The sequence below is a fragment of the Aquila chrysaetos genome, chromosome 2, assembly GCF_900496995.4.
Source record: "Aquila chrysaetos chrysaetos chromosome 2, bAquChr1.4, whole genome shotgun sequence".
Classification (NCBI taxonomy): domain Eukaryota; kingdom Metazoa; phylum Chordata; class Aves; order Accipitriformes; family Accipitridae; genus Aquila; species Aquila chrysaetos.
In genome coordinates this window covers 9,085,801-9,112,478 of record NC_044005.1, presented here as the reverse complement: position 1 = coordinate 9,112,478, position 26,678 = coordinate 9,085,801, and the positions used below count along the sequence as shown (strand labels likewise).

The window sequence follows — 26,678 nt, the reverse complement described above, 5'->3', positions numbered from 1 at the left end:
CATCATCTGGGCTTGACAGCATACTGCCTTGAAATGCCAGCAGAGAAGATGCCAGCTATCACCTAGGGAAACAGGGACTCATCTACATTCTCGGCTCTGCTGTAGCATGCAGTGTACCACTCAGTGACAGATGCAAGGGAACTGCAGGTACAAGACATTCAGGGAAAATAAGTGCATGGCCACAGAAAGGAAAGACAGAGCATCAGCACTTCAGACACACATCATCTAGGAGAGGATCACACAAAAAGTGGCACCAACCCACACTGTTGTTACAGGAGTACCCCACTTGGCTAAGTGTCAGGTTACACACCTATACTACTTCCTTATAACAAGGAATTCAAGCCAACATTGGTTTCTCCAATAAGAGCAAAGCTTAGACAAAACTATTTGATTTGCATCTGTTTTTTCATACTCAGATTTGACCTACTGTAGGAGGGTAAAAAGAAATATTAAGAGTTTGGGCATTACCTCAGCAGCAGCCTTCAGCTTCATATTAATGTAGAGGTTTGAATCATCCCGATTTCCAACCTAAGGTTGAAAAGACAGTTGAGTCACACTGCAGTGTAGAGACCCAGTCACCGGCTGAGATGGGTTTAACCCTTAGCTTCCTTGGCTTCCTTTGAGCTACATCAAGGAGACAGAGGTATTCTTGAATAACTGTAAAACACACTGATAGAGGCTGTAAGTAGCTGGAGTTAACAGAAAAAGTGTCCTTTCAAGTAAGAGGCAGCTAAAGACAAGTTGTCTGATCTCCTGCATAAACACTATTTACACCTGTTGAAAAACCTTAGAAACACAGTGGTCTCCAAAACAGAAAATACTGCCTGCTATCTCATCTGAGAAAGTTAAACCTCTAGCTAATTAACATGATCAGCAGGTGCTGATAACATCCAATTACCTGATTAAGGCTTTCAGAAAAGTTGGGCCTCTTTGATACCCAGGAATCTTAATTTTATGCACATATGTACGCCCTGATGGAGAGATTTCTTCCACTGCTGTTTTGTACCTTGAGAATTTTCCTGCCAAAAAAACCCCCAGCAAAACAAGAACAAAGCAGTGCACAGAGAAAGCAGCAAGTGGAACAAATGCCTGTAGTTTTTGGCAGTACTGGGTGACTACAGTACAATTGTATTTCAGAAGACTATCTGCAACATCCAGTATGTTCTGTTAAAGGTAATACTCCTTGTAACCTTAAGAAAATGAGGGACAAATAAGGAAAAGCTGATATGCACCCTGTTCCCTGGTACTTGGGAGCTATCCCTGGTTCTCACCAGATTACAGGCTGCAGGGGTGACTGCATTACCTGATCACCCAGCATACATTAGTTCTTCTTCCCAAGGGTTAGACAAAGGGGCTGTCTCCCCTTTAAAGTCTGCTGAGTTTAGGAAAAGGTATACCTCATACAGGGCAGAAAAGAAGAAAGAGAGCAGGCATCAAATGTCAGCAAACAGACAACATATATTCTGCAAAAGAGGACATTACTGACTACAAGACAAAAAATGAAGATTAACTGATCTACTCTGAGCTCAGAGGACACCAGATACCTCCCAAGAAAAGAGCACATATTGTGTGGGGTGCTACATATCAGAAACAGCTAATTGTCCTGACTTAACTGAAAAATAGACAGCTGAGCATATCAGTATTAGGAGATGAACTCCAAGCCCAGACCATTTGCTGGTTTACAAAAGTGTCAGAGAGCCAAAGAGCAAACAGGTTGTAAAGGACTCTGAGACAACCCAGGATTGAAGAGAACACAGGCCAACCAAGAAAAAACTCCAATAGCACTAGAAGACAGCAGTTTTTGAAGACAGTTTACAAGGTCAGCAGTTCAGCAGCTTCCATCAAAGTATTCCTTACTAGATTTTAAATAAAACACCTTCCTCCTTCCTTCTAAACACCTGAAGACAAGTCTTCTGTAGAGATAATCTTCTTAAAGCTAATGGAAAAGAAAACCAGAAAAAAACCAAACCACAAACAAATTTGTTCCTGGCATTGAAGAGGAGCATGGTCTTTGTATACTATAGTGATCTCAGCACTGGAATCCAGAGATGGGAAAAGCTCTTCAGGAGCCCAAAATACTGAATAAGAACAGAAGCCACTTCTGTAAGCAGCCACGTTCATTCCACCAATCCTTTGTGGCCACACAGTTCCTTCCTGCTACATGACACTTGCTACTGCTAGTCACCTTCTGATCTAAGCACAAAGAGTTTCCATTTTTTATAGCTGCAAGGAAAGAAACCCCACCACTTTAATTCTGCCAAACACAGGCCAAAACCCTGTAGTTATGAGTCCTTTTCTCCTCCCCAAGAGTTTCTGTGTAGACTCTAGCACTTACTCACACTTCTGACAGACTTCAAATTTAGCAATGGGATTTTCTTCCATTCCCTGCACTCAAAGTGTTCTTGGCCAAAGGTGGTTTTGGTTGCTTTTTTGTTTTTTTGCCCTTGCCTCTCCACGTTGTGACATAACAGTAGACCAAATCCCTTAATAAACACCCCATTTCAAAGATTTCTGGTACAAATACATCTCTGAAAGCCGACAGGCTTTGGGCTCACAAAAATGCTGAGACTTGGAATACAGTCTACAAGCACTGCTTCCTCTTAACAGGCAAGAAGCCTATTCACCATTTCACAAACATAACGCTCGGAGAACTGCAAGGGTCTGATGAAAGAAAAAAAAAAAAAAAAAAAAAAGAATCAACCCCAAAATGTTTCTGCACCCAGGTACTTGGGGAAAAGACATCACGGAACTGTGTTACCATCTCACAGGGAACTCTGCTATTCTGTGCCTTATAACATGTTACCATTTGCACATCAGCTTTGATGAAGGTCATCAGATGTGTACTTACCATTGCAAAGCAATACAGATTTTCTATAGTTGTCATTAAAGAAAACAATACCTGCAAAATTGCAAGTCCTGGTCTGAATCCTGGAAATTTCTCTTTCATCTCAACAACTTGCTGCTTCAGTCTCTCTCTCACTTCTCTGAAGATGGAAAAAAACCCAACAAAGTAGAAGTTAACCAAGGGCCTGAATTCTCATACAGTGATAAGTCAGGAGTTGAAAAGATGACAGATGGGCAGACTGGCAAGCACATACTTATACCTTGAGTACCCAGGTCCCAGCAATCTCCAGATAAGATTAATGTCCATAAATCACTAAGACACTTTGGAAGTTTCATTCAAACTTTTTCTTTTTTTTTTTTTTTAAAAGACCACATTGTGCTTCTTCACCCTCTTCTTCACAGTCTCATAAGATACAAGGGTAAAAAAAAAGTACAAAATTTGGCATGGAAACTCCTGGGATTTCAAACTCCCTACTCAAAAGCAAAGCCTCCTTCCACATATGCCATACCAAATCTACCTGTCTTCCACAGGCACCAGTCAATACAGTCACACATGCTGTCCTGGTAAAGGATAATGAACCTACAATGGTAAAACCCTGGAAAATTGCTAAACAAACAGGAGGTACCCAAAGATATACCCCTTCTACAGTTGGTCATTACTATATGTTTCTATTTCCTGCCTCCTTGGCCTAACCCAGGCTGGGTAGGCTGCAGTCCTACACTCACCTTCCTGCCTCCAGTCTGCTTCTGTGCTTGCCAACACGCATGCAAGAAAATGCCCCCAGTCCCAGATCCCCAACAAGGCAAAGATTTCTCCATGGGAGCAGGAAGGAGAATGGGAGGTGGACAGAAGTGAAGCAGTGAGGAAAATTAGCTAAACCCTGGTACACAGCTCAGATCAACTCTTCAGTGAAGACAACTTTAAGGATACAATTATTAAAACGAATCTTTGAAACGGAGGCATGACAGGATTCACTTATTAGTTAATCTAGCCCAGTTGTGAACTCATACTGAGTTTACTATGCAATGTTTTAGAGATAACGAGTAGCCATCACTGATAAATTAGCCATAGACAGCTCAAAAGCCACTGTCACCACCCTCCCCAGCCTTGCAACCCTCTCTAATTTCTCCATCACTATCTGGCCTCACATGCATGATCCTTCACCAGGGAAGGTGGTGAGGAAGAGGTCCTGGTGCCAGGCCCAACATACTCTTTCAAATTTGAAATTCTGCCAAAAGCCTGGGTGCAGCCCCAGCACCACTGCTCTGTCTCCTCACCAGAGGTATTTGGGATTCAGAGAGAAGAACTGGCCATTCATGCCCATCTGATGGGCATCTTCCCTCCATGGAAGGAGGCTGTGGCACTTCACTGCACGTGTAGGAGATACTCACTCAAGAGGCAAAAGCCAGGTAAGCAAACCTCACAGGACACTAGAGGCTTGACAGGTCTGTCCTCCTCCATGTGATCTCCAGCCTGTGTCCCACCCACTATTCTCAAAGAGATGAGAATATGCTACTATCACATTTAGCAAATCTGCCCTGCTCCAAACGCCTTACTGTTTAAAACACAGATGGTCTCCTTGTGCTCATCTACCCTCAAATAAGTATCACAAGGTCTGCTATTTCCCAAGTGGAACCAGCCTTCCCAAGACTGGAGGAGGTGCTGTTGGTGCCAGTTCATTAAAAATTCAAACAGCAAGGGTATGAGGACAGAGTAAGTAGCTGATGCCAGCTGGGAGGCTGCAATTCCTGCCATATAGGGAAACTCCAGGATGACAGATAGCCGGTGAAGCCAACTCTACCCTGCAACTATGAGCTCCAAATCAGAAATGCCAGAGGCAAGAAGAAAGGAAAATGGAAGCAGCACATGGCTCTGCTGCAAATCAGCAGCTCTGATCCCAGAGGACAGTTGTAGCTGGCCCAGCCAGCAGCAGCCCTGAGGCTGTTCAAAGTCCCATCTTGGGGAATCACACAGCCTCCTGCTCCATCCCAAATCATGCATCTCTCCTGGTGCCCCCTGAATCACATGGTCAGAGCTCTGCTGCACCTGAAGAGCAGGTTCAGAGTATTTATAGGTGTTTGCATCTGGCCAAGCTGTTCAAAGTCTCTTAACAAGCTTCAGTTAAATAAGTTGTTTGCAATTTTACTTAAGAAATAGTAGTTCCTAGGCTTCCTTTAGCTATTACCTCTGTAAAAGACTTGACACAAAGTCTGGCCTGCTATGACACTGTTTTCTGGACTCATCAGCCTTGTCCTAGCAATTCTTCACGCTGAGTGACAAAAGTTCATCTGCTGCGTAGCAAAATCACCAACTGCCTCTCCTTTCACTCCAGCTGTAAGCCCCTAGAGAAGGCACCAAATCTACTGCTGCACACACAACAGGACCTGAGCTCATGAGCAGCCTGTAACAACAACGCAGTGATCTCAAGAAGCGTCACCACTGTGCATGACCTCTGAGTGGGTGCTGCAGGCCAGCTCTTTGAGGGAGCTATTTCTGAGAACAGCCTCCAGTGTTCCGGTAAGAAAAGCACAGCACTGGTTTGTGGCTAGCAAATAAAAAGAAATGCAAACAAACGTGTCCTAATTTATGATGCAGTAAAGCCCTCTGAAGGGACAGTGAACTGGAAAGGGTCTCAGCTCTGGGTTCTACTTCTAATCCAGTCTTCTCAGTGGAGGAGAAACAAGCCCATCCAAAGGTCTAGTTTTCCTCTGTGAGGCAGGGCTATGGCATGCTTTCACCCCCAGCAGCCGTGACTGTTCACATATTACGATGCTGTCATTTTCTGTAATTAGGCACTAGCTCACTTCCCCTTCAGTTACTGAAGAAAGGTAGCATGCACAAACACATAAATTGGTGCTGCCAGAGCTGATTTGCTTTAGGAGCCTTGAATCAAGAAATCACTTCTTAGACAGCCACCTAGTGTTATGTACCACTGCTCTCTAGTTACCACAAAAGCCACAGGTGCAAAGGTTTGAGAGAAAATTAAGGAAAAAAAAAAAAAATCCTTGTTTTATCTCTGCAGACTTACAAATACAAAATAATCTTTGAAGCTAGCAGCTATTTAGTGATACAGTTTGCAAAATTCTATTGTGGACCTCAGGTCTTCACAAAGATAAAAGTTCATGTTGATAAATTAACAACATTTTTATTTGCCATATGAAAACACTTTGAAGTCTTCAAACATAAATTTGCAATTGTCCATGGCTGTTCCTCCAAAAGCCTCCCCTCTGACGCTAAGATCCCTCCTGTGCCCACATGCTCTTCCACAAACAAACTCACACTGCAAACAAGGGTCCAGGGTCCACGCAGGTTAAGGACAGCACATGGCTCTAAGCACACAGTGCAAAAGCCACCTCCAAACATTAAAAAAAAACTGCTAGCCTTTCTTTCTCTAGACTGCAACAGTGGCTGAACTTAAATTAAGTGAATTTCACAGAACAGCAAAGGACAAACCACACTCCTCCAGCTCTGCTGTAAATGGAGAGAGATGCACAGCTCCCATGCTAGTGCCTCCTCAGGCAGACCCCACCACTACCCCTATGTGATTATATACACACAACGGCTGGGGTGGCTATGGTGCGAGCATACACGTCACCATACTGAAGATGACCTCAGGCTGTGTTTCTGTCCCTTCTCTGGGTAATGGGGCCCTGGGCCTATGTGAATATTGCCAAATGTATGACCTGGCAAACACCTCCTTCAGAGACAATGATGCTCTAGAAGAGGTCTGCCCGCAAAGAGGAGGGTTTGGCCTCACTGCCTGGATCACAGATTTCCCAAAAGTTTCAGAAACATGCAACAGAAGTGCTCTTGCTGCAGCCCTCCAGAAATGGCTGTATAAGGCTCATGGTCCTCCCCAGGTCCTGCACCATCTTGGTCAGGGCTGTGGTCCCTGTAGTCATTCCTCCTTAGAGCATGCAGCACTGCCACTGCTCACTTTCTGTTGCCCCCCTGAGAAGAAAAGAAACGAAACTGGAGAAGGGGAAGCTTGTCTCTCCACACTGCAAACATCCACGGCATCATGTCCTAGCTAGCAGGACAACTGCTTTATCTTCAAATACTGTGAAGAGGCTGCAAGCAAGCGTGCCACAGAACATCCTACTGGCACCCCAAAGAAGAGACAGAAAGGAGTCTCTCCTGGAGAGAGTCACAGGTTGGCTGTCCCAATGGAGTGGCACTGGAATGGGAACTGCCTTGGGAAAGTCTATCTGAATGCTGCCGGTAATTCAACTTGATGGTTCCAGTTGATGGAAGACACTGTTTAGAGAACAGAGCTGGAATCTGTTCATAAGTCTCCTGCCATACCACTGCAGGATCCTGGCACACTGTCATTATCTCATAGGGGAATTACTTGCTTCTTTCTACCACTTCCACACTCCCACAGTTTTTAACCACTCTTTCAGTTGTGTCAGCTCAAATGCTTGTCCGACCACTCTTGAGGCCAGATAAATACATGAAGATACTTTTGCTTTTTTATAGGCTTTTTTGTCATGTCCAGAATGCTAGTCCAGTGAGGGCCACAAAATGGCTGAGCTGAAGAAGCAATCATTGTAGGGGATGGGATAGGCAGCATTTGAGGAACATCTCAAATGTGGCTGGCTGCCAACAGAACAAGAGAGTTTAAGTTTCACATAAAGCTGAGTCTTTAAAATTTACACAGAAGAGTTTGCCCCAAACATGAATTAAAATACCATGAACTGTCATGACCAGCTTCCCATGCTGCAACATCAGTCACACCAATCAGGCCTGCACCCCAAAACCGATACCACATAAAACACCCAACTATCAGGTGATTTAATCAGAGGAAAATGTAAGAGAAACAGATAAGGACTCAATCCACCTTTGTGGGGCTGCAAGCACTCCAGACAATACTCTGGGCTACATCTACAATGGTCTGTCTTCACAAAGAGTGATATCGAGATTTTCTTCCTTCCACAAAAGGGACATGGCAGTCCCCTACAGGTTCTTTCCCTTAGGACTCCCCCTTTCCATGTAACCTGGTGCCGATGCGCACAGATGACAGCACTGTGGCCCTGCTGTCCACCAGACAATGTTTTCTCCTAGCTTGTAACCTCTTTGGAGCAGAGTCCCATTTTTTTCATTCTGTGTCTGTACAGCACCTAATACAAGGGGTTCTTGCTCATATTTGGGCCTGCTTGGTGGTGCTGAGCAGTACTGGACCACAGAGTTCACTTTCTAGGTGTGAGCTAGTTTTATCTCCTCATCAAGTTTTCCTTATTTGTAGAGACAAGGAAGCTCTCTCTCAAAGTATTTATTCTCTTTACATGTTTCACAAAAATAAGAACGCCACTATCTACCTGATTTTTGTTTAAATAACTGACACGACTCTGAATTAGGTATTTTTTCACCTCCCTTTGGCGAAGGGGTGCTTGGTGGCAGGAGAAGTTCAGAAAACTTAGAGGAGTTTTGATTTAAAACACTCACAGAAACTCAGAATTATGTAGCTGTAACACTACTTGATTGATTCACCTCACCTGTCAATATCTGACTTACAGACAAACAGTTTTCTCAATTAAAGGATAAAATAACAAAAAAAGCCCCCTGAAAGATAGTAACTGAAAAGACTGCAATTGAGTCAAGTCAGAAACTCTCCCTTTCTACAACAGGCAATTCAGTTGAAAATTCCTAGAAAAGTCACATGCCTATCACTGCTTCTGCTGCCAGACTCTTGGCCTGGGGGCAGACTCTGGACAAGGACAATCCTCTGGACCAGCACTTCTCTAGAGGATCTGGAAGAAAGGGACAGGTATCTGCAGGGCGGAGAGCCCATTTCCTTCTACCTCCTTCAAGCACTCCGCTAGGAAAAAGCAGAACTATGTAAGGCCCATTCCCGTAGAACACACGATGGGTTTGCTATACTGGACATAAATACAGCAGAAATAAACCAACTGAAGGAGGGCAGCTGTACAGCTGCAATTATGTTTCCATTTTGTGTTGTCTTCAGGTCAAGATTTGAGGCCTTTGGAAAATGGGCTTCAGCCAAACACCTTGGAGACGTGCTGGAAACTAAGCAATCTTTTCTCCTGTATGTGTCTATTAAAAGCTTATGCGTCTTCCCAGGTATTTGCACAACATCACAAAGGTCCTCATCTCTGAAAACAGCTGCTGATGTAATACAGAAAACAAACAGAAACAAAAAAAAATGCCACCACTGTATCTACAAACTGAAAGAAAGAAACAAAATATGCACTGCAAAGGAACCTCGAAGTTTTAAGGTGAATGCTCAGAATTCCTCCAAAACACATTCACTGTACTCAAGCTAGCATCCTTCGAGATTTCTAGTCACTCTAAAATTGCAGTAAACATACAGCTTGAAAGGATCTACTACACCTTAGGGGCACTTTCTATGCCACAAAAAGGAAGCCTGCAGTAGGCAGATGACCAGTTACCACCAGCACTACATATATGGCATGCAGAGTGCGCTGGCTTCAAGACTGCCAAAAGCATAAGGTGTAATGAAGCACACAAGACTGAGAGACTGCAATACCTAAGTGGTACTGGCCCAAAAATTACTGGGTAAAAAATATGCAAGGAGCCTTTCGTCATGGATATTGAAATTCAAGACACATTAGGCCTACTTTTCAGAAATGCTCCACTGTCAGTTGGCTGTAGATGCGTCATATGCAGCAATACCTAACATCGTGTCTAACAACTTTTCAGAGATTTCTTTAGACCATTTCAAATTTACACTTTCTGTCCAAATCCCCTGGTTATAGAGAGAAGGTACAGAAAGAACCTACCTAACCAAATCCCATTTGCACAGAGTATCACAACAAAGCATTACCCTTTGCTAAACATTGCATTTTCCTAGGGTTAGTGACATTTGTTTAACTTTCTTGCCAGATGTGTATGTATAGTAGAAGTAGGAAAAATAAGCAAACTAAAAAGATACAACGCAGGGTCACCTATACTCAGGGCTTGCCAGCTGAGTAAAAGCTGAAAAGCAGAAGGAAGCCTTTTCTTTTAGGGTCTGACAAACCTTTCAAAGAGCTGGACTCCTGTGAGCATTCATCATGACATTATCCAATACATGGATTAATTTATTTTGCTTTAAAAAGGGATGACCAATGCCTGTACAGTATGAACACAGAGACCGTACCCAAAGCACAGACAGGTTCTCAACTCCTGCTAGTAAAGCATCCCAAGAGCACCGCATAAATACACAAAAACTGTAAGTCAGCTAGCCATTTCACACCTGCCTGGGCGCTCATCTCAGCGCAAAGATGCTGAACGAGCGATCACAAGCCGCTCTGCAGGGCTGATGCTGGTCAGGGCCACCGAGACCCACAGCAGATGCCCCGCTGGGTTTCTGGGGGGCAATGCAGCCACGACAGCACTTTAGGTTCTCCTGAAGAGCTTTAATACCACCTTCATTTAATAACTCTTTCCACTCAGGAAGACGTAAGCTCTGAACGCAACGTAGTGAAAAAGCTTTAGGGTGTCTTCAAACCTGCTTCGTCCCGGCAGAGCCAGAGCAAAGGCCACCACAGCCCCATTCTCCCGGCCAGCAGGGCTCGGTCCCCCGGGGCACCCCCAGCCCGCCAGCCGCACCGGTTTCGTTCCCGACTGCGGCTCCCCACACACTTTCCCCGCCCCAGGGAAACCCCCGCGCTGCGCAGCGCTGCGCTCCGGGCGCACGGCGGGAAGGAAGAGCGAGCGGGCGGGCGGCCCGCCCCGGGTTACGTACGCGGAGACTATCTTGCCGCTGAGGATCTCGGCGGGCGCCATGGCGAGGGCGGGGAGGCAGCGGCCGAGCGCGGCAGCGACTCCCAAAGCGTCTGCGGGACGGGTTGCCCCCACGGCTGCCCCACTCCGCGCCTCACGTGCCCCCAAACTTTCGGCGGCCGCCGGCCCCACCGCGCAAGCGCTGCCCCCCGCCCCGCCCCGGAGGAGGGAGGAGAGGGGCACCGATGGGCGGCCGTCGGCTCCCCTCACGGGGGCGGCCTGGGGGCGGCGGCGCGATGTCCCCTTGCCGTGCCCTTCCCGCCGCCGTGAGGCGCCCAGAGCCCGCCCGGCGCTGAGGGGAGCGGGGCTGAGTGGCGCTGCGAAATGGCCGCCGAAAGGTGGCAGAGGCGCCGCTGCCGGCCCTTCCCGGCGCCCTGCTCTGCGGAGAAGGGGCCCGGGCGGCAGGGTCGGCTGCAGGCGCCGGGAGGGAAGGGCGAAAGCTGCCCTCGGAGCTGGGGGCTGAGGGGTGCGCGGCGGTGGGACGCTGCCCGCGGTCCTGGTGGTGGGCTCTGCACAGCGAATTACTAGCTGTGTCTCGAAGAAAATTGCAAATCAGTATGAGAATAATCTCTGTGTTTCACGTCCTGGGGTCGTGCTGTGATACTTCTCAGTCGTTACGCAAAGAGTGGTTTTTGTTCTTTAGGATTTCAGCACATTTGTCCAGCTTAAAGCCACCAAACCAGTGGCTAGCCAGCGTATAAAGAGGGCAATGAAGAAGAGGGTGGGATTGTGGCCTAAAGTTCATAGGAGTTGGCAGGAGTGAGAAACAGGTTCCTAACAGTCGCCTTCACGGGGTATACTTGAAGCAGGTAATCCAGTTAGGACTGATGAAGGTGTAGATTCCTGTCAGGCAGCTGCTCAGATCCATGTAGTCGTCTCTGTGTGCTGTTACTTACGTGAACAAGACTTTTCCTTACTCTGCAGGCCAGCACAGACGTTTTAGGACCTTGCAGAGAAAGTCAGCTTTCAGTGGTTTTCTTACGTACAGCAAATAAGTGATGGGTCCAGCCCACGCTGGAGATGGGAAAAGCAGTTAAATGTTGCAGAGGCAGACGTGCACAGGGGAGGTAATGCCATGACCCAGAGAAGTTAAGGAACTCATCCGTTTTTCCTGCTGATATCTAGCACGTGGTTAGAGAACAGGTCCACAATTCAATAAACCGATGATAAAAAGATCAGGGACAGGGAACTGGCAAATTGGGGTTGATGATGGGGTGGACTCACAGCGTTAGGTTGCTGTTGGGGAGTAGTAGCACGTTCCTGTGCCTGTGGTAAAGCGGACCTCGTACTGTTTTGGGATCTAGCCACATCTGCCATGTGTGGTAGCAGTGCAGCAAAGGAAACAGGATAACACCACTGCAAATTAACAAGCTACAGAGAATAGGGGTTGGATGCTACAACAGCAGTGTTCCCGCTGAGAATCTGAGACTTAAAAGGCCTGTGTGAAGTGCTTTCACGTAGATTTTTGCTTTGCATAGAATGCAGAGGTTTGGAAAAAGAAAGTGCCTGTTCCAAAGAGTTTGCAAAGAAAGCATTCAATCCTGCTAGTCTATAATGTAATCAGCTCACAAAGGGATTTGGGGAACTGTCAGATTTTGAGAAGGGAGAAGTGTAGGCCTTGCAGCTTCTGCCTAGGGCACAAAACTATGAGGGAGGAAATACTTGGGCCCTTCTGTTTCAGAAGCCTTAAGGTTGCTTCTCTGGTGTGCTAGGAGGGCAGTATAAACAATACATAGTTTGAAACTTCCCTGAGGATAACGCTTTTCTTTGTGTTTCCTTTCATAGCCTAACAAGCGTCACCTTTTCTGCTTTTTCTACTCAGAGGAGAGCTTCCCACCTCAAATGGTTAAACCACCTTAAGTTAACAACATGTTGTAATTGTAGGATTAAAGGTCAGAAATTTCTCTTTAAAAGTGACTTGGAGAAGAGGGAAAACTCTGCATTTGGGGGCTTTTATATGCTAAATAAAAAAGCTAGAAAGAACTTCTTTTTCTCTTCTTTCATTATGTGTTCCTTGTATTTCCTGGAATGTTCCAACAGGCAGTTGCAGTATTATACAATCAAAACTGAGATTATTCAATTAATTGAGAGAAGGGATTTTTCTAGGCTGCTTAAAATTCTGTGTCTTGTTTGTTTCTTCTGTTGCCTTTATCTGAGGCCTGAATGAACTCTTGGGGGGAAAAAAAACAAACTGCGTTTTAAAAAAAGTGCAAAAGACAGACTCCTTCAGTTAAAGACAGGGTAAACTCTTCAGAAACAGCTTTTACCAAAAAAAGATTTGACACGAGATGATAGTGTAAAAATACCAGGCAGTAAAAGAAAAAGAAGAAAGTCACCTTCTTTCTTTGAAAATATTCAGATGACCTTATTTGCAGAATGAGCAGAAGAAGCTAGTGCCATCAGGAGCTGTGGATTCCTACCCACAGTTGCTAACTTCCACGATTTGCATGTGTGTGTGAGCATTAACATCACTTGCTGCTTTTCATAATGCCCCAGCTCCTGAAAAAAAGATGTCTCATGATGACAGATAAAACATTGAAAATGACCTGAATTTATTGTAGAGTCTAAAAAATAGGAAAGGAAATAAAAATAATTCCAAACAACTTCTTCTATTATCTCATTATTTTTGAGCCAGATTCTAATTTTTTGGGAGGGACAGACTCATGAATTTTAAATGTTTATGCCAGAAAATCAGACTAGCTAACCTCGTTTTATCATAGCAGGAAGTTCTTTTGTATTTCTAACTTGTCTCATGTGGCAGTCAAGTACTAAAGCTGAGATTGTTCCTCAGAAGTTGTGTGTGTCATGCCTTTATGTAAGAACATGTTCTTTAACACTTACTGTTAATTGTCACCCTGAGGTCAAAATACTGGAAATGGGGTGGAAAAGGAACAGAAAAGGGATTATGTGATGAGAAATGGCTGAACAGACCCTTCTGCTCAGTTCATATCAGAGCCAAATCCAGCCCCGAAACGCAGTAGAAAAGTTAAAGCTTCTATTCACATACAGGAAATCTCAGAAACACAGTGGCAAAGGAGACAAACATTGTGAAAATGTTTACAAAGTTGACAGCAATGATCAATGTTTTATGCTTTCAGTACAATTCTTTTGACCATATTAATGCAAAAGAATGAGAGAAAAACTAGTGCCATGGTAATAGACAGCTCTGAGCATAGTCCATTTTGTACCAAAGCAGACTTATTTTCTAATGGCTGTTGGGATGAAGGATAAAAACAGTTCCTTCCAGATAGGCTGAAGCCTCAGAGTAAGAGAGACCTCTCTGCTCTGAGTGTTGCCCCAGAACAGTTGTTCTGCCTCACTCACCTCCCTGCCAGGCATCCCTGGGTTTGATTTGGCAACTCCCATAGTTTGATTGTTTACCTTTGCATCCACCCCCTCTTACCCAACATGTCAAAAGTCATGGAGGTTGCTCTTCAAAAAAAGCCATGAAGGCTGTAAAATGCATGCCAGAAAGACTTTCAGTGTTACTGATGAACTAACAGCTATGCTTCTGATGGCACAGGGCCCCAGAAGCTGCAATTTGTTTTGAGAAACTGACCCTGAATCAGCGAACTAAGGAAGAACATTAGGCTTTGCTTCACCTATTAAGTGGGACAGTTAGGATAGCACATTGTCTCCAGCAAAGGAGGAGGAACAGAAAAGTTAGATTAGCTTCATAAACCTTGGTCAGAAAAGAGATTTTGAGAAATCCCATTTGCAGGAGCACACCAGAAAAACAGTATTAGACTTTGATTCTTCAAATGCTTACAGGGAACCTTTCCTGCTTAGAGATGCACCACTGAACAAAGCACAATTGGTTAAATGAGTGATGTTACTCTAGAATGTACCTTATCTACCATGATGGAGAACACAACTTTGTAATGGGACAACAGTGACACATTTAAATACCTGCTGTTGGTCAACTCTCCCTTTGATCAGAGGATGACTGAACTTTGACATAAGGCTTGAGATTGACCTCAATGTACATGCTTTGAAATAGCCCTTATAGCTAAGCTGTGTTAATGTGATAGATAGCACAAGCTAACATTTGTTCCATCATAAAGTGTTTCCTGAGTGTAGTTATCCCCTAATCTGTTTAGCTATCTCATGAGCCCCATCCATTTTAGACATGTCATGGAAATAGTAAGTTGGTGATGCAGCCAGCTGTTGGACAGGCACTACAAAAGTAGCTGTCCTGGGTTAAGATGGTATTTGCTCTCTGGCCTTCTCCTCAGGGTTCCTGGTCCAATGTCTGAACTAGCAGAACAGGGACTTGGAGTGCTCCTCATCCACTTCAGTGCAAAGGCAGACAGATTAATCAAATCACTTCCAAGAGCAGTTTTAACTACAATGAACTGATTTTCTATAAAGCCAGTGAAGAGTACTTTCTTTGTAGGTTTTTCTGGCAGGGGGGTAAAGCTGGTTGTGTCCAACAGAGGCCTCCAAAGTGCTTTTCTGACCTCCGTCTCAGGCTTGCCATTCACTTGCCTACCATGCAGGGGTTTTGCATTGACCATAGTTTATCTGTCACTCTAAAGACAGCAACAACCAGCTCAGACTACCTCCAAACTTCCATTTGCATTACTATGCCAGTGACACAAATTTGTACATACTTGAGTGCATTTTCCATCGGCTGCTTTTCTTGTTGCTCTTTTAGCTAACTTCCTTTAGATACGTCACATTACCCTTGCACAGAAATCTTCCAACGCTTCTCATTGACCTCTTAGGGATCCTGCAGAAGAAAGATGTCTTGTTAACAGTTTGACGGATTTTGTGTCACACTTGATTCCACTGAGAACAGTGCCAGAGTGCTTGATAAGTATGGGCCCTAGGTTGTCCTGACTCTTTCATGTTAAGCGATAATTCAGAGCAAAGAAACCATTTTCTAAGTAGTCCTCTCTTTCACATAATAACCATTCCTAATACTTCTACAGCACGTTGTGGCACTCCCTGCAATAAACAACAGCCTAATTCACTATCCCAGCCTGCTTGTGAGTAATGTATTACCACATTTTCCAGATAAGGTAACTGAGAAAGAAGGATTAAATGATTGCCTAAAGCAAAATATAAACACAAGCAATGGAGCTGTGATTAACTAGCTTGTAATTTCCAACTCCTCCTTATTAGAGAATAATTAAATATTTGGCTAATAATTTGTAGTTAATGGCTTGTGGCTACATAGGACTTTCCTCCTTTTTTTCCAACTGCTGAATTTCACTAGAAGACTATGAAAAATATAGTTCCAATATTTTCTGTAGAAATACTTGTTACACCAATTCCACCTTTCTAACTGTGTAGGGAGTTGCACGCACTGACAGAGGCAGAGGTAGGCAGGGAGAAAGGTGAGTTTCAGGGCAGCAGATAGGAGGATGTCCAGAAGACAATCTTTCCATTGCAGTTTAATCTGTACAGCCTCTCATAATTCTCCCAGCCCAAGCAAGAACATCCCTGGCAGAGCAAGATTGCATAGCTAGTTCTATGCCATCTCTGCAAGAACCTTCACGGGGTGCTCTCTCAACCAAGCAAAGTTCTTGCAGCGTCCTGCAGAGACAGGAGGAGGGTGAACAGATCCTTTGAAGTCTATGGTAGGGGAAGTCCAAGGCTGATGTAAAACCAGCTTTCCTGCAGACCATAATTCCAGCAAGTTGGGTATTTGGAGATAAAAACAGGTAAATGGAGTTTTGCACTTCAGACTTGGGTGATACAGTCTTTATGTGTGTCTTAATATCCAGTTTGAAACACTGAGCGGTGTTTGATGATGTATGCACACAGTTCATAATATGAAGCAGGCTTAAGAAGTTGTACCTTCAATGTGCTTTTACTTATAGCATTCCTGATTCCAGTATGTGTCCTTCCTTCTATGTAATTGCCTCTAGATCATAGGACTGTCTATACCAAATCAGACATAAGGTTGTCCCAGCTCAGGGCCATGTCTCTAATGGTGGCCAGCTGCAGATGTGTAAGGAAGACTATTAGGAACAGGGCAAACAGATGATATTCCTGGTCTCCAACCATTTACAGCTGAAAGAATTTCTAAGACAAACAGGATAATGGAAGTGGGGGAGAAATAGGGTAAAGTTAGGAAGAAACAGAACAGTTTGAAGCCCCATGCCTGCTGTTCTAAGAGGTTCATGAGACACAGATAATTTCCTTATGATATAAAATATATAGGATGTCTCAATTTTTCTCAACACACAGGATCTTTTGTGTGCTTACCCTTTTGCATAACAGCTCTTGGCCATGGGAGTCTTGGTTAGTTTCAATGGAAACAGTATTGATAAGGTACCTTTGCATGCTGTAGTGAATGATTTTTTCCCTTATTTGGTATGTGCGTATTTTTTTCTGTCTCTGGAGTATGGATATATTTGCCCACTGTGCTTCATTATCTCCCTATTGGGGTTGTTCATAATTAGACTTTAATTTCTTAGCATTAAAAATAAAAATCCATATTTATTTCCCATTGCCCATATTTGATGACTGCTGTTTGTAATTAGAAAGGAACACTAAATTGAAGAAGGAAGAGCCCTAACTTAACTGCTCTGGAAAAGCAGACCTTTGTGTGATGTGCTGTTCATACGAGCACATGCACACAAATATATGAAACAAAAAGATTTTCCTTTCCTTAAAGGTATCCTAATTTAAGTATTTGGAGCTGAGTTTCAGCTTCTTGTGAGCACAGCTTGAAAGGAATTAAAAAGTGGTGAGGCACAGACTATTCAAGTATCTCATTCTTTTTCACTCTGAACAGTATGAACATAAGTGAGCTCACTGTAAGCTTTTTCCAGATGCATTTATATATGTGCCTATATATTTGTGCATGTATTTCCCAGTTTATATGCCTTATATTACAAACCTTTGTATCCCAAAAGTTTGTCAGCTTCTAGTTAGAGCGATCGCATTTCTGTCCTTTCCTTTTTAGCCTAAGAGCTGTGTGATTTGTCTGGTATTTAAAACAAGAACTGCTACATTTATAAATGAGACAAAGCCTGGCGGAGGCACCAGATTCAGAGACATATTGCTAACGTTTGCCCTGAAGCTGTGGAGTGCGTCCATTCCCGCATGCTCAGCTGCATCTGAGAAGAACAGCAGTAAATTAACTTTGCAAGTCTGCAGAGCTCTAGTGTCTGTCCTGCACATCTCTGGGTGAAAGATTTCTCAAAAGAACAGCAAGGCTTGCTCATGTCTACTACTGCAAACTCTCTCTGAGCTTTCCGATTCATAAACCAGCTTGAGATCTGATTAGAAAGTCTGTGCCATGAAATGGGCTGTCCTTTGCTGCTATCTCCGAGAGCTTTAAATAATCCTAGCAGGGCAGTGTAATGTTTTGTCCTATGGCCTGTGTCAGCTATAGCTGGCAAAAAGCACATTAAGGGCTCTTCTGGTCCCCTCCAGCCATCACTTTGAAGCTAAGCATTTTGACATCTCTGGCCTGTGCACCCTGGTGCAGTTGCTGTGCTTGCACATGGAGTAGTTTTGCTCTGGAGACCCACTGCAGAGCAAACCATGATGAGCCTGTGCTTAGAAACTGGGCCTAGGGAAGAGAGGGTGACTGATGTTTGCCCGGGCCGCAAGAAGATTCAGAGCCTATAGACTTAGTGTGGAACAAGAATATGGTGAGCTCGGTAGAGGGAAGTCTGCTTGGCTTGTGATTCCTCTTTATGGCCTAGAAGCCTGGAGAAGAAAGTGAATAATCCTTCCAAGAGAAGCTGTGCCAAGCTGTGATGTTATTAGTGTCCCTTGTGCCCACCATAGCAGTGTAGGACTGGCAGGCAGATACTAAAGGAGACTGAGTCCCCATACTAGGCATACAGGATCAGCCACGAAGATAGTGTAGCAATGAGTCAACAAGACAGACAACAGATTTGGCCCTAAGGCCTTTCCTGCAGTATAACATTGACACTAGCGTAGGCATTGACCCTGTGGACGTACGTGGTGAGATGTCAGTATAGGACAAGATAAGCAGTATGGTCTGAGCTGCTGCCACAGGAACACATTTGGAGCCTGGGTCTTCTTTCCCTTTTCCTTTGAGGATTCAGCAGCATTCCTGGAGCTTTGTGAAAGGATCTGGTGAATGGGACAAATAATTTTCCCCCTTTATGGACAGTTTTTTATTCCCAGTACTTCTTACTTTCTGTAATTTTTACCAGTTACAGGATGATGAAGGTTTTGTGCTACAGGCAGTCCATGTGGCTTTCAGAGGAATGCTGAGGAGCTGCTTTCCCAGCTGTCCTGGGATCTGAAGAGGGGTGCCTTGACATTTTAAGCAGGAACATTTCCACACAGGACTCCATGGCAATTTGGATTTTTTCTTTAAAAAAATCTGATTTTGAGACAGCATACATGGTGTCCTTCACTCAGGAAGGTGCCCTTCACTCAGGCATCGCAAGCACGAGTGCTCATGACAGAGACGCGTTATGGCTTCACATGAGGGGTGATTTCTAAAGCCTGAACAGTTGTCTTGTATTCACTGATTGGGAAATAGAGTGACACATAGGAAAATAAATAAGCGAATTTCTTTTTCAAAGAGAAGAGTGTAACAGTTTTGTAGCATTTATATTGATCAGTATTCAACTGTCTTCACCTATTCCAGGGAGCAGAGAGGTTCAGCTATCACCAGCTTACACACAGGCAGAGAGGAGGAACAATGTTTTGCTTGGGTTCACCACCTCACTTTATGCTTTCAATCTGTTACCTGATGTTGGTGATCGAAAGAGTCTGAACTCCATGTACCACAAATATATGTATCAATGACAGCATGTATACACACAGACTTGTTCCTGGAACTAGGAGAACCCTGAGTATAAAGGAAATAGTTTATGGAAAATCAGTAAGTGTTGATTCCTGGTATACTTTCAGGTGACACTGTGCCTTTTAAATCAGGTGTAAAACAAAGTGCTTGATGACATATAAATATAAGCCTGTTCCCAAATTTGCTTATTAACACTTTCTTATAAGACGACATTTCCTGGTTGAAATATTCAGATTAATGGCAAGTTTATGGCAGTTTAACTTGAAATGTGCTTACTAGGTAGTGTTTCTGTACAGAGGAGATGCACGAAGCATGCTGAGACTTAGGGCTGTGAAGGAAATTTCTTTTACTTTAGCTCAGCTTTGGAAAAAATTAATCTACCAGAGAGCTGCACACAGCCTGCACCCACAGTGATGCTGAGTGCCCCAAAGTGGCTTTGAATTCAAAGGATCAGGCCTTGAGGATGGAGTGAAAGGAAAGCTTTTGCTGTTCCACCCATCTGTTGCCTGTGGCCCTGCCGTGGGGTAGTTTGTGTCCCCATTTCACCTTCCCAGGTGTGGCTGCCATATTGTTCCATCTCTTGCTTTCCGTGGAGGTACACAGCTCTGCAGGAACAAGAGGAGTATCCCAGAATGTGTTGGATGGGATGGAGGTGGTTGTGGTTTTGTTGTTTGTGTAGGAATACTTTTCTTGTTTGGGAAAGCACTTCTTAATATGTTTCTGGCCAAAATCCCTCTCAAGTAATTCTTGCTCAGCTGGATACCAGTGCTATTGAAATCAGTGAGGTTGTTTCTAGGCCTGTTGGTTCAGGAAATTTGTTTCAGCCACATCTACATCCCTTTACCAGTGGATTTCTCTTCAGGTGTGACATTGTTGTTCATCATCACTGACATTAGCAACATTAATGGCATTTTTAAGAATGAAAAGGATAAAAAATAATAATTGGTTATCCTATAAAGAGAAACCACTGTCCTCATCCAGGCTGATGCCTTAGATTTTGCTGGGAAAAGGATGCTGTCAAGGGCCTTATTAACATAAATATTTTAACTGATTTTATAGAGAGAATTTTTATTTGCACCAGTAACAGAGTTAAGCCTTTTAAACTCAGAATATGCAACTGTGCTACTGCTGTACATCAGGGCTGGATTACTGGGTGTAGGGGAAAGCTGTCTGCACACCTGGGAGCAGCCTCTCCTCTCCTGTGGCATTGGTGTCTCCCACAGCTGCAGCTAGAGAACCATAAATTCAAACAAAAAATTACTCTATGCTGGAATTGAATTGACCAATCTGTCAATAATCTAAGGTGCTGGTAACATGGGAAAGGATATATTTTGGGTGCTTTCAAATTCTACATTTGCTGTGTCCTTTTCAGTTGATGTAGGCTAGATGCCAGCGCTACCTTGCTGAAGCTTTCCCCTTCACTTCGAGGCACCATTTTGTAGTGGGCTTGTCTTTGCCTGAAAGAGAATACCCAGACAGAGGCACTCATGATCCAATTGTACAAACCAGATCTTTCTTTAGTTTAACACCACCAATGTCTCTCCCAGATAGACCTTGTTGGAAAACTGAACTGAAGTAAGATACACGGTTTCTGAAGATGAAACAGTGGGGTCTGGCATGGTGGACAGGCAGGTGTCATGGCCGCCACTGAGAGGGAAGGAGGAGTGGTGGGCCCTGAGATCAGCCTCCCAGGGGGGACGGCTGTTGGTGTAGCTGCTGAAATGAAAACCACAACGTGGTAGGTAGTATAGATTCTCTTGCTGCACATGGGGAAGCTCTGGGGTGGAACAGGGGTGTGAATCCTGAAAGGTCCCAGGTCTGTGTGGTTGCATGCATGAGTCTGGGCATGGGGAGCTGCATGTACATCTGCATTGCCCTTGGCTCATATCTCAGCAGCTCCTTCCCCACCTTACTGCACCCTGTGTGAAGTATTTCACAATTACCTTTTAAATGTAACAACTGATGCTGGTAGCTCTTAGTGTAATGTTTATTATATCTTACTTAAGTGGGATTGTTACACGGGGAAGAACATCCATGTTATTAGCTAAATTAGCTAAAATTGCTTACAAACACAAACATACACTCACACTTTCCTTTAGTCTCTGTGAAGTACCATTTTCAATTGCCCCAGCGCTGCTCAGTGAGCAAGAAAAGCAGTTGGGATATGGAGCTTGGCTTTTGTCCTGGCTGTTTCCTGCCAGTACCTTTCTTACAGATTATGCAGGCTTAGACTCGGAAGATTTACATCATGTTATAACAGAGGGCTTCTATGAAGGAGCTTGGCCAATTTGTCTGCTTGCCATTGGCTATACAACATCCCTTGAAGATCCTGGGAGGTTGGGGATGGAGGAGACTGGTGGGCGGCTGGTGCCCTGCCAAACCACACTGCGGGGTAGATGTGGCAGAGCCTGTGCTGAGCATCTGAATGAGCTCAGGCTTTCCTTCTAACTGTCCCAGATCTCACTATGACATAAATATGTGCTTCTGAGCTTCTGAGCTTGGACTTGTAGCCAGGCAGCTTGACTGCAAGATGAATTTGGGCTTAAAACTTGAACAAGCCGACTTGCGTAGAGTGAGTCAACAGCAGTACACAGGTCCATACCAAACCTCCCAGCTCATGGTCTCTTGTACTAATCACTGCAGACATTGCACACCCAGTCAGGGAAAAGGTACCCTGTGTGACTCTGTCCATTATTGTACTCATGGCAGCGAGATTTCCTGCAGACACACCAACCTTCTATGTTTATGCAATGGGATGCAGTCAAATGTATGTATGCAATCTCTAACTGCTGACATCTGGTGGATCAGTGTTCTCAATGGGCAGAGCGCATGGGTTCAAGGCATTAGGATGAGGGCCCCTCCTTCCTATCCATGTACATAATTGCTTGCACTTCTGTCTAGCTTATTTCAGACCTCCACAGCTTGAGCTCCAGGTAATTGTGTAAAACTGGCATAACAAATACATTTAAAATTTCTTTATAGTAATTTTTGGATTGGAAGAACAAAAAGGCTGGGGGTGAATGGCCACTCTTGATGTCCAACTTTGTTGCATCTTTGGAGCCAAGGAAGTTGTGATGGGGGAAGAAAGAAGAAAATTCATACAAGTGGGAGACATTTGGAGAAAGTACTTTCTGCAGTGACACTTTAAAATGGAACCAAGGGAAAAAAAAGGTATTTTTCCTCAGCTTTTGGGCTGCATTATGCTAGTTCTTGCAAAAGGTGACACTAATGAGGACATGCTCTTCTGTTGACTCAGTGATGAGTGTACTCTGGGTTAATGGAAGATGTGAGGACAATTTGCTCTAATAACTGCCACCTTTGGCATTGGGCTTTCTTTATCTAAAGTTTAAGGTGTTCAGAGCCTTGTTAGCTGGAGTACTTTCCAGGTTTTCATGGGAACAGATCTCCCAGCTACCTACTGCATGCCCCTTCATTAGTCAGAATGCTCCAGGGTGGAACGACAAACATATGAACATGAACCAGTATCCTGTTTCTACAGTGCTCCCTATAACTATGCAATTGGTAAAGTCTGAAGGGGAGTGCCTTCATGTGTGAAGAAATTAGAAAATGTGGGCATAGTTCAAGTGTCCATGCCTTCCTGATACTTTCTAAGGAAGTCAGGGTGAGCTCTGGTGCTCTTACTTCTTATGCAGGTTTGGCTGTTACACATTAGGAAGTTGATCGCATTGGTGGTCCCTTCAGAAACAGTCTATTCCCAGAAGCATTGATTGAGAATATCTGACACATTTCTGTCATAATCTCTTTGCAACAGTGGTTCCTGACCTTATTTTAGCAGGCTTTGCTAATGCCTTCTTCTCAGCCCTGGCCTCGGGGTCCAGTTGTCCTCTCTGCTGTTGTGCCAATAGTTGAGGCTGGAATGGAGCTCTTGAGAACATTTGGTCAAACTGCTCTACTGAAGCACATTCAGCTAGATCAGCTTGCCCAGGCCTGTGTCCAGTTGGGTTTTGAAGGTCTCCAAGGATGCAGAGTCCATAACCTCCCTGAGCAACCTATTCCAGTGTTCAGCCACCCTCACATCTCCCTTATGATTGCTGATTTTTCCCCCTTGTCTTAGCTGTTGCCTCCTTGAACCACTTCCTTATGCTTCACTGTGCACTCTGTGCTCTCTTCATCCTTAACAGTTGGACATCTCCCTGCTGGGGCCCACCTTATATTTAGGAAGCAGTGAGCCAAACCAGAACAGCTGGTAATACCACCACAGGACAATATTCCTAGAAAGCTTTTCTTCTTGGCACTACTTGAATGTGTGCTTGGACCAGTCAAGAAACCATAACTTGTTTTATAAACCAAGAGCTTTGCCTACCAACTGAGAATAACTTCTGTGCTTTTTCAGCCACAGGCAATCTTCTCAAATTCTTAAATACTTAAATTCAGTAGATGCCCTGAATGTCATCAGGGCAAAAAGACACCTGAAGCTTGCAAGTCCTTAAACAGCGGAAAGCCTTTCTGAGTCAGCCTTACAAAGATGAATGAGCAGGTTTTTAGTACATAAAAAGGACAATATAACTTTTTATCAGCTGCTTCTTGTAAAACTTCATACTCTTTCAGCACTGTATTTTAAGAAGTCCAGAGCATTCTTTTGTTTTCTTTTGTGGGCTTTGTTACAGCAAGGTCGCTATCAGCAAGGAAAGAGGCTAAAATCAACCTGATTACTTTTTAATCTAGAATTTACTGAAGACTTTATGCACTCACGTTAAGTGTCCAGTGAAAGCTAACATTTCCAATGGGAGGAAGAGGGATTTTCCTGAAGCTACAGTCATAAAACACTACTCATTAAAGTGCTGAAGTCACAAAATTATGTTCCATACCCCAGAATTAGTAAATCTCAGATAGTTCTTTACGGCAGGATTAAGAAGCGAACAAATAGAGAGTTGAGCGATATGAAGAGTACCCATACTGAAATCCATACTTGGGCAGACCCATTCAAACTGGATCTGCCCAAGATAACAGGCTAAAAAGTCCCTTGTTTGGTTTCGGGTGCCACGGTGCTATGGCACCCCATATAGGGTCCTGGTGTAGTGCTGTTCCTGCTGTGCTGTTGCAATGGTATAAACTATGTGAAATCCCAGCCCAATGAAGTCAATGGGTATCTTGCCATTTGTTCTATGTCAGTGACTTCTGTATCACAGGTGATGCAATATCCACGGTACAGTGATACAAACGTCACAATGTAGGTGCTTGACCCTGTGGCAAAAAAAAGCAAACAGTAACTGTAGCAGCCAGCCAAGGCAAATAAAGAACTGGAGGAGGACAAGTTGCTCAGGATTTTTTTTTTTACTTTTACAAAGTGTTCTGGATGCACACAGAATTTCTATTCTTGTTGTTAATTAGCTCTGAAGAAGAATTAGTCAACGTTTCTTAAACGGTGAGAAATATTTTGGCTGTAGCAGAAGTCCAAAGTAAATGCTCCTCACACAGCAAGAGTAGAAATCAGTGCTTCTTTCCTCAGTGCTGTGGAAATACGAATTTCACAAAGAACTTTAATATTACTCTGTGAGGTCTAGATTGGGTTATCTGTCAGCTGTGTCCATAGGCATGCTGTTCCCTATGGCCTGAGTCCTCTGAAAGCCAAGGGGCCAGCCAAAAGCAATCCCTTCAGATGTGTTTTTAGAGTTTCTGAATATGGTCCTGACTCTGAACCAGGTCTGGCAGATACCGCATCCGGTAATGGTGGAGGTGAGCCCAAGATGAAAATCTGCACAGGGCAGAAGGGACATTTTAAGCTGCATGTAATAAATGTCAGAAGCTCCCTCTCTCAGTGCTTTTCCACAAAACCCCAAACAGCTGTATTTAAATAATCCAGAAGGACTCTCTTGGTAAAAAGCAGTGCTGTCTCTTCCAGTTCTGAGGGAGCAATGGATATGAACTGAACCTTTTCCCCCACCCTCTCATGACAAGCAGCAGTGACAGCACATGCTGAACCCATTCAGACAGTGGCAATGTTCCCAGTGAAGCACATGCTCCCCTGAGCTTCAGGAGCGGAGCTGGCTAGGCCAGGCAGCATATTGCCCAAGGCCTTTCCATGCTCCCAATTCTAGTTGGAGGGAGCCAGTTATTTATAGAAAAGCAATGTGAGTTCTCCTATATCAGTCACTTCCCTGCAAACCACTGGCTTTTCAAGAAGTTTTTTGGCAGTGCCATGTCCTGCAAGTGGTAATATAGTTAGGAGTCTCTCTTGGAAGACCCTAGATATCCTGCAGCTTTGTTGGAGAGTCCTCTGTACTATTCAAAAAAATGGGAAACATATTAGGCTGAATTCAAAAGCCTATGAATTAAGCACAGACTCACCACTCAAGGCTGTTTTATGAATATTCACAGTTTTCATTAATTTGAACAAGAATTTTGTGGATCTAACTGTGTATTCTGCCATTTGTCCTAGTACCAAAACCATTCCTGGAATAAATCTGGTAAAATCGAAAATGTTAAAAGACAAAGCAGTTTCCCAGTGCCTGGTGTGAGATCAGTAGACTGAGAACAGATAGTAAAGTGGTTTTTCTTGCTGTGACCTGCCTTTGGTTTTCTCCCCAGAACTCCTCCTACACTTGTAAAACTGGAATAGATTACACATTTCCATCTGAGTATTTCGGTACTGCATTTTCACTCCAGCATGTAGTAAATACGCTCCACTGTACACTGTGTTTAGTGACCATATGGCTCTTGGGTGCCAGAATCTGGAAGGCTGGACCCAACGTAGACCGTAAATAAATTGTGCAGCTAAAGCTGTTATTCACACATTTGACACTAAGGGGAGCTCTTGTAACAGAGAAGAGAAACATGCCCTACCTCTTTTATGGACACTGAACAAGAAAAGATGGTGTAAGGCTGCTTGTAGCGTTAGGCTATTCTTACGGCTTTATTTTGCAAAAGCTAAGTGTATTTATCATCTCATTTGTTAAAAAAGAGCTCTTTTTATGCAGGCAGCTAAAGGTCATACAGCTAGTGAAATAATTGCACGTGCCTGTGTGCTACTGAGCTCCTGCTTGTCTGCTTGAAGAAAAAGCTTTCTTTTTGTCTTTCTAATCTTTTAGGTTTCAGCCACAGTTCTACTGGCTACAAATTAGTTCATTCCCTATGACCCCTTGTTTTGTGCCTTGTCTAAAAAACAGGGTACATACTTTATCTGAAGGCAAGATCCTCTGTTGTAAGATGATCTCATATGTATTGCCCCCGTTATTATTAACAAAGGAAGCAAAATACTATACTTTTATTCATCTTTTTCTGTTTTCTAATGGGCAGGATAAAGGGAGAAGGAAAGTTAAGACTAGCTTAAATTTTGGGGGGGTTGCAAAATAATTGTTAGGGAGCAGCAAGGGCTGG

At 44.0% G+C, this 26,678-nt stretch overlaps 1 protein-coding gene across 1 annotated transcript in view; it reads right to left on the bottom strand.

Annotated features, from left to right (window-relative positions):
• MTHFD1 (methylenetetrahydrofolate dehydrogenase, cyclohydrolase and formyltetrahydrofolate synthetase 1) overlaps window positions 1-10,685 on the bottom strand; it is a 42,560-nt gene extending 31,875 nt beyond the window's left edge. Inside the window, exons 1-3 of the mRNA XM_030033920.2 lie at window positions 10,554-10,685; window positions 2,900-2,984; window positions 469-528 (exon numbers count right to left, since the gene is read on the bottom strand). Coding sequence (XP_029889780.1) covers window positions 469-528; window positions 2,900-2,984; window positions 10,554-10,594 — 186 coding nt within the window. The 5' untranslated portion in view covers window positions 10,595-10,685. The remainder of the gene's footprint in view (window positions 1-468; window positions 529-2,899; window positions 2,985-10,553) is intronic.
• Between the last annotated feature and the right edge of the window lie 15,993 nt (window positions 10,686-26,678).